At 32.8% G+C, this 6,000-nt stretch overlaps 1 protein-coding gene across 6 annotated transcripts in view; it reads left to right on the top strand.

Annotated features, from left to right (window-relative positions):
* The window catches only part of ITPRID2 (ITPR interacting domain containing 2), a 39,853-nt gene extending 37,733 nt beyond the window's left edge, over positions 1 to 2,120 (top strand). For 3 of the 6 annotated variants that reach the window (XM_019661189.1, XM_019661192.1, XM_019661193.1), the window contains one exon: positions 960 to 2,120. Coding sequence is in view for 1 of the 6 variants with exons in the window: in XM_019661194.1 (XP_019516739.1) it covers positions 960 to 1,055 (96 nt within the window). In the remaining 5 variants the exon portion in view is untranslated. The remainder of the gene's footprint in view (positions 1 to 959) is intronic. The other 3 variants (XM_019661194.1, XM_019661191.1, XM_019661190.1) reach the window with 2 other exon arrangements.
* The last annotated feature ends 3,880 nt before the right edge of the window (positions 2,121 to 6,000 follow it).

Genomic DNA, 6,000 nt, shown 5'->3' on the forward strand with positions numbered 1-6,000 from the left:
CAAGTCAAATCTCATAATACTGCTCCTAAGGGATTATTTTATGTCATTTTACTGAAATTTCATTATAGTAAATAAATGCTGGAATTGGGGAAATCAGGACCTTCTAACCTGAGTCTTATTTTGATAGCATTGGTTATAATGGATGTCAGATGCACAATTTATGGACTGAGATTTTGAGAATTAATCACAAATTCTTAGTATCTTTTATAATTTATTGTCTTTTAAAGAAATGTATTCCATAGGTTCATATCTAATCATGTCGTAATTTATAAGAATTGTTTTGTTTTATATATTAAAATGAATTACTTTAATTTTATCTCAGCTCTAGTTACATATTATAAAATATGTATTTTAATAGTAATACTTGGTGAATGCAAAAGGAAGTAATACACTTCAGTAGAATAGTATCTTTAATAGAACTAAAAATATCCATTCAATAAAATATGAGAAACAATATAATTTGAAAAGTATAGGGCCAGCTGAGTGGCTCAGTTGGTTAGGAGTTCGCTCAAGAGTGCAAGCTCTGAGCAACAGCGGTTCGAGTCCTGGCCCGAACTGAGCAGCCGCTGAGCTGCCAACAGGTGGCAGGATGGCTCAGCTAGAAAAAAAAAAAATTATAAATAATTTGAAAAGTATAGTATACAATTTCAGCTGTAGAAAATGGGGGGAAAAACTATTTCATAAAGTAACTAACAAGGGTTTTTTTGTTTTTTTTACCAAAGCCAGGGATAAAAGAATTAACTCTCAGATGTGTAGAGATCACAGCAGGATCTTGTGTGTGTGTGTGTGTGTGTGTGTGTGTGTGTGTGTGTGTATTATATATATAGATAGATAGATAGATAGATAGATAGATAGATAGATATATTTAGAGAATATTCTCATTTAGCTTTTTAAAGAAACAATATATTTAATAATATATTTCAAAGATGTTTAATGTTTACTTCTCTTTCTTTTTTAAGGTTGGCATGGATCGTATTAGCTGTGTAATACTGGGGATATCAATGATATACACTGGTGGAGGTGTTATGTGTGCTTCAGAAGATACTTGCTGCTAAGCTGGGCTACTGTATACTGTGTACAATGTTTATTTCTTCGATGCATATCTTATTTTAAAAGCATACATATAAATAGGCACTTTGCTGACTTTCTTTTCTAAGCTATCGAAACTGTAGCCATTTGAAAAGCTTAATATTTATTTGTATGTCAATATTTTCCAGTTGATTTCCTATGTAGAATTAATTTTAAAACTTGAAAACTTCCAGACTTAACCAACTTATAAATAACATACTTCTTCAGATTAGCTTCCTTAAACACTGACCTCTATGAGGTATTTACTGTGCAATAACTGATTCATTTGTTGAGAGCTTGAAGCAACCAATGATTTTCCCTCCACTGCTGTTAATTAGTGTCACTTCCAAGAAGAAAAATTATTCTGTTGTGAAAAATTGCTCTTAATTCTTGAGGAAGTTACTAATAGCAGTAGGATAGAATTATATGACGTTATCTACAACTACTTAAATGTTTTACACTGTAAGCATTGTTACTTTACCCAAGACAAATTTAATTTTATTATAGCTTATATAGTATTTTTCTTTTGGAAATGTGCCTTATGTTAAACACTATGTACTTTTTGCATTGTCGAGACTTCTTTATTATAAGGAGATGTTTCTTCTTCTGTCTTTTAGACTAAGTAGAATATTGCCAAAATAATGGGGCCTGCGACTTGAATGGATAGAAATAAGCTGGTTTTGTGTTCTCAAAATGGAATTAATTTAGACTTGTTCTCCTCATAGTAGATGGTTTTAATTTAGTTTTAACCATTGAGAACTGTTTGTTTTTATGGAAAAAAAAAGTAAGGTCGTTTGCTATTTGGTTATATATGTGTTAAATAAATATGTAAAGTAACAACCAAATGTTGTTAGAATTATTCCTTTAGCATTTATAATTTTCAACTCCCATTATATTTCTTTGTGTGAAATTTTAATCAAAAGTGGTTGAGATGTTAACAATATTCTTTGAAAGACAATCTAAAAGGTTTATAAATATTTGAATTATCACACAAAGGCTGATTTCTAAAAAAAAAAAAAAAATTAAAAGAATAAAGTATTTATTTTACCTAACATGTTTTTAGTGCTTTCTTTTCTTGAACTACAACATGAAGACTTTGGATTAGATTTGATGTGTAACAAATAAGATCTAAAAGAATTACAGCATGTAACCTAATAGGTTGATATTCTCTGTTCCTGAAGAGGCCAAAATATACTTTAGACTAGACCACCCTGGAGAAAGAGCACATACTAATGCCTCTTGGTCTCATCTGGTTCTGTGGTCCTAATGATTGCCATCTGAGGCCAAGGAAAACTTTTCTTTAAAATGTACTGTTAAACTACAAAAAAAAAAAAAAAAGACATTAAAGCATTATCTTATTCTTTAGTCAAATTATTCAGCAATTCAACTGCTGAATAGTTAATTCTAATAACAGTAATGATATGTGTAAACCAAACATCACGTATTAATAGTAATACAGGCATCTGTGATTTTAACTATTCAGCTTTGTAGCCACTTTTACTTCATGTCTGACAATGCATCATACCTGGAATTTGTTAATCAAGATAGAGGTGTAATAGTTACAATAATAGGTTGAGCCAATGGGCAGATTTCTTAATAATATACAAATAAAATGCACCTCAACACTATTCAAGTTTCTTCTTTCCTCTCCCCATTTTAAACCTTTGCGTACTCGAACATTTGAAAGCTACTATATTCAAGCCACCGTGCTAGCTGCTATGTAGAAAGGAATAAGAAAGGGACTACAAACTAGGTGAAAGAACAAGGCACATTTTTATTTAAAATAAGTTTAGGAGTACCAAATGAAAAATATGAAGAAGAATGAAAAGAATTTGAGAGACTATCCTGGGGTGATCAGAGAAGCCTTTACCAAGGAGATGTGGTTTAAGTCAAGTCTTAAAGACTGGGAAGTGGGAAGGGTGGGGTTGAAGTAGTCGAGAACATTGGCAAAGTTTATCCGGAATCCATAAATGGAATTTGAACTACCATGTGCATGATGAAAGGAATGTTTTGAAGAGCCTATGTTGTCTATAGCTTGTGCATGTTGTGCTAAGAGCCAGAACGAAGGAGGCACAGAAGTGAAGGTATCTTGCAATGGTGATTTGGAAGCTGGGAGTCGCTAAGAATGATATACCATTGGCAGTAATGGGCTGCTTCTCAGACTTGAAGTACATATGGTTCCTCTAAGAATATTCATTTGAATTTCAGGAACATTTGAAATATGCATTAACATCAGTTAAGAGCGTTGCTCAGCTGGCCATCTTGTTTTTAAGACTATATTTTTCGAGCAGTTTTAGGTTTATGACATACTTCAACTTTTTTAGAGGAAAATAAGAATGCATGTAAAATAATGTAATGAAAAAGTATACTTGGGGGATTCCTGAAGGGATGGTGGACTTCTCAGGCCCCTTACTTGAGCAAATGGGATTGTGCTGCTTGTGAAGAATAAGGCCAAACTGAAGAAGCAGAGGTTCTTTCTTCTTTTCCCTCTCCTGGGAAGGAAGAGTTTATAACAGTTCTAAGGAAGTGGGAAGAGGAAACATTTTATAATTAAAACTGAGGATGTAAGTTTTGTAGTAAGTTGTGTGTGACTGTTGGAGTCATTTATGAATATTGAAAGTATTTAATAGCATTTATTCTGGCTGCATTCTAAATGTATAAAGTTAAGCTCATTTCTAATAACTCCTCTCTTATAGTTTTAAATTTTTTATTTATTACTGTTAACTCAGGCCATTTACCTTGTTTTTTTCTCAGTTTCACAACCAATGCTCTAATACTCATTGAATAATAGCTTGTGTACAGATTGTCAGTGTGCTCGGCAGTACATCAGTAACCTACTCAAAGATAAACATTCATATCAAACAAGTATCAGGGTCCATTTCTTCATGAGAGTCGTTTTGGATACCCCAAAGGAGACTAAATCTATTGTGGACAATGATTAGCTTGCTGGCTCATTTCATTCACTCACTTCATTAAAAGTTTGCTGGATAGCCACTCTTTTTAAGGCTCTGTGCTTGGGAAGATGAAAATATAAAGAATGAATAACAGCATACAGTAAGGAAAGGTAATAAAGTATATTGTTTATTTAGAACTTTGAAAGAATCAATACATTTAGGAATGAGATTGTCTCCTTTTTGTTCATTTAAAAAAAAACCAAAGGGTACTTTAATGAAAAAAAAAAACGTTAAATGTATTGAAGATAATATGAGTTGGAATGAATATGAGAAATAATACATTTTGAAAAGCAGACTTCAGGAGGACTTAGAAGTGTGACTGAGAAAAGAATGTTTTATTTTAGAAATATATTTGAAGTGATGATACAATATTTTAAAGTAACTGATTTATCTGTAGGCTAAGGAGAAAAAAATGGAATGAGCCTTAAAGAAGTTACTTTAACCTTAAGAGTTTATGCTACTTAAGTGAGGACCACACAACTATTGAAAAAGCATACATTTTGTAAATATTTGTGTTTTTGTGGTTTTAGAAAACCTACATTCTATTGTTTTGATGCCTCTATTGATTTAGATTTACAAAAATGTCTTGAATCAATCTTGATGTCATAAATACACATGGAATCAACAACAGGAATATTGAATGATGAGAGTACTCCATTTAGACATTCAAACGACACGACATGTAGAGCATCAACAACAAAAAGAATGTTTTAAGGCAGTTAGAAATTAATGTTCTATACTAGATTATTGTCTGTTTTTAAGTCTAATGTGCACAAATCTCTTAATTTTCCTAAAAGAACAATTTGCCAAAGTAACACACTTTACAAAGTAAGCTTTTTACAATTAAATTTATCGGGTTAATAATGGTTAACGTACACGTTTCAAGTGTAGAATTCTGTAATTTAGCATCTGTGTAGTGTGTTGTGTGCTTACCACCCGAAGTCTAGTCTCCTTCCATTACCATATATTTGACCCCCTTTACCCTCTTCATCCTTCCCCCACCCTGTTCCCCTGTGGTGACCACCACACTGTTGTCTGTACCCGTGTTTGTTTTGTTTGTTTTGTTTGTTCATTTGTTCTTTTATGTTTTATATCCCACATATGAGTGAAATCACACAGTTCTTGTTCTTCTCTGTCTGATTTATTTCATTTAGCAGGATACACTCAAACATTCATCAAAGTAATTTTTTTAATTTTATGCCTTTAAAAATCATTTTAGATGTCATATTTACCTTCATGAAACATGTAAATGTAAATACTCTATTTAGAAACAAAAGGATATTTTTAAAAGGTTTTTTTTCAGTGTAGTTAAGCTTGTAGCTAGTTAGTTATAAGGAGTGTGTTTGTTAAGTAAATATGGTTAAACACCCCTCTATATTTCTACAGGCACTTTCTCAGATAACAAGTTCTAGGTCACTAGAAAGGGTAACAAAATGTTTTAAACAAGAGGGCTAATTATATGTGAGATTCAGGCGATCACGACTTGACAAGGATGTGTATTCGTACATTTCTCTATCCAAAAATGGAGAATAGCAAAGGATTCGTGAGAAATTAAAGTTTAGTAGTTAAGGCTCAAGCTGGGTTCAAATCTCTGCTACGTAGAACTGGTTTGGTGATACTAGTGCCTCCTTCATAGACTTGTTAGTATGAATATAAATGCACTTAGCACAGTGCTTGGTACAGCTCCATAACATGTTTGTGGTGATGGTGGAGGTGCTGGGGATGGGTATAAATAGGGTAACAGGTAGAGGAGGCTTGGCAAATCAAGCGTTCTATGGAAGAGAGTGCGTGAATTTACAGATCCAGAACCAAAGTTGTCATCTTCACTGTGTTCTTTCAAGCAATACAAACCAGGGACTGGCAAAGGACCCCGACCCTTCTATTATGTGAAGGGTGGACATTATGGCCTTTCCATTTCAACTGAGATTTTGTTCTTTGGAACAAAAAATTTCGCTCATGAAATACCACTTAGAACACT

This window comes from Hipposideros armiger, unplaced genomic scaffold (assembly GCF_001890085.2).
Source record: "Hipposideros armiger isolate ML-2016 unplaced genomic scaffold, ASM189008v1 scaffold_338, whole genome shotgun sequence".
NCBI classification, from domain to species: domain Eukaryota; kingdom Metazoa; phylum Chordata; class Mammalia; order Chiroptera; family Hipposideridae; genus Hipposideros; species Hipposideros armiger.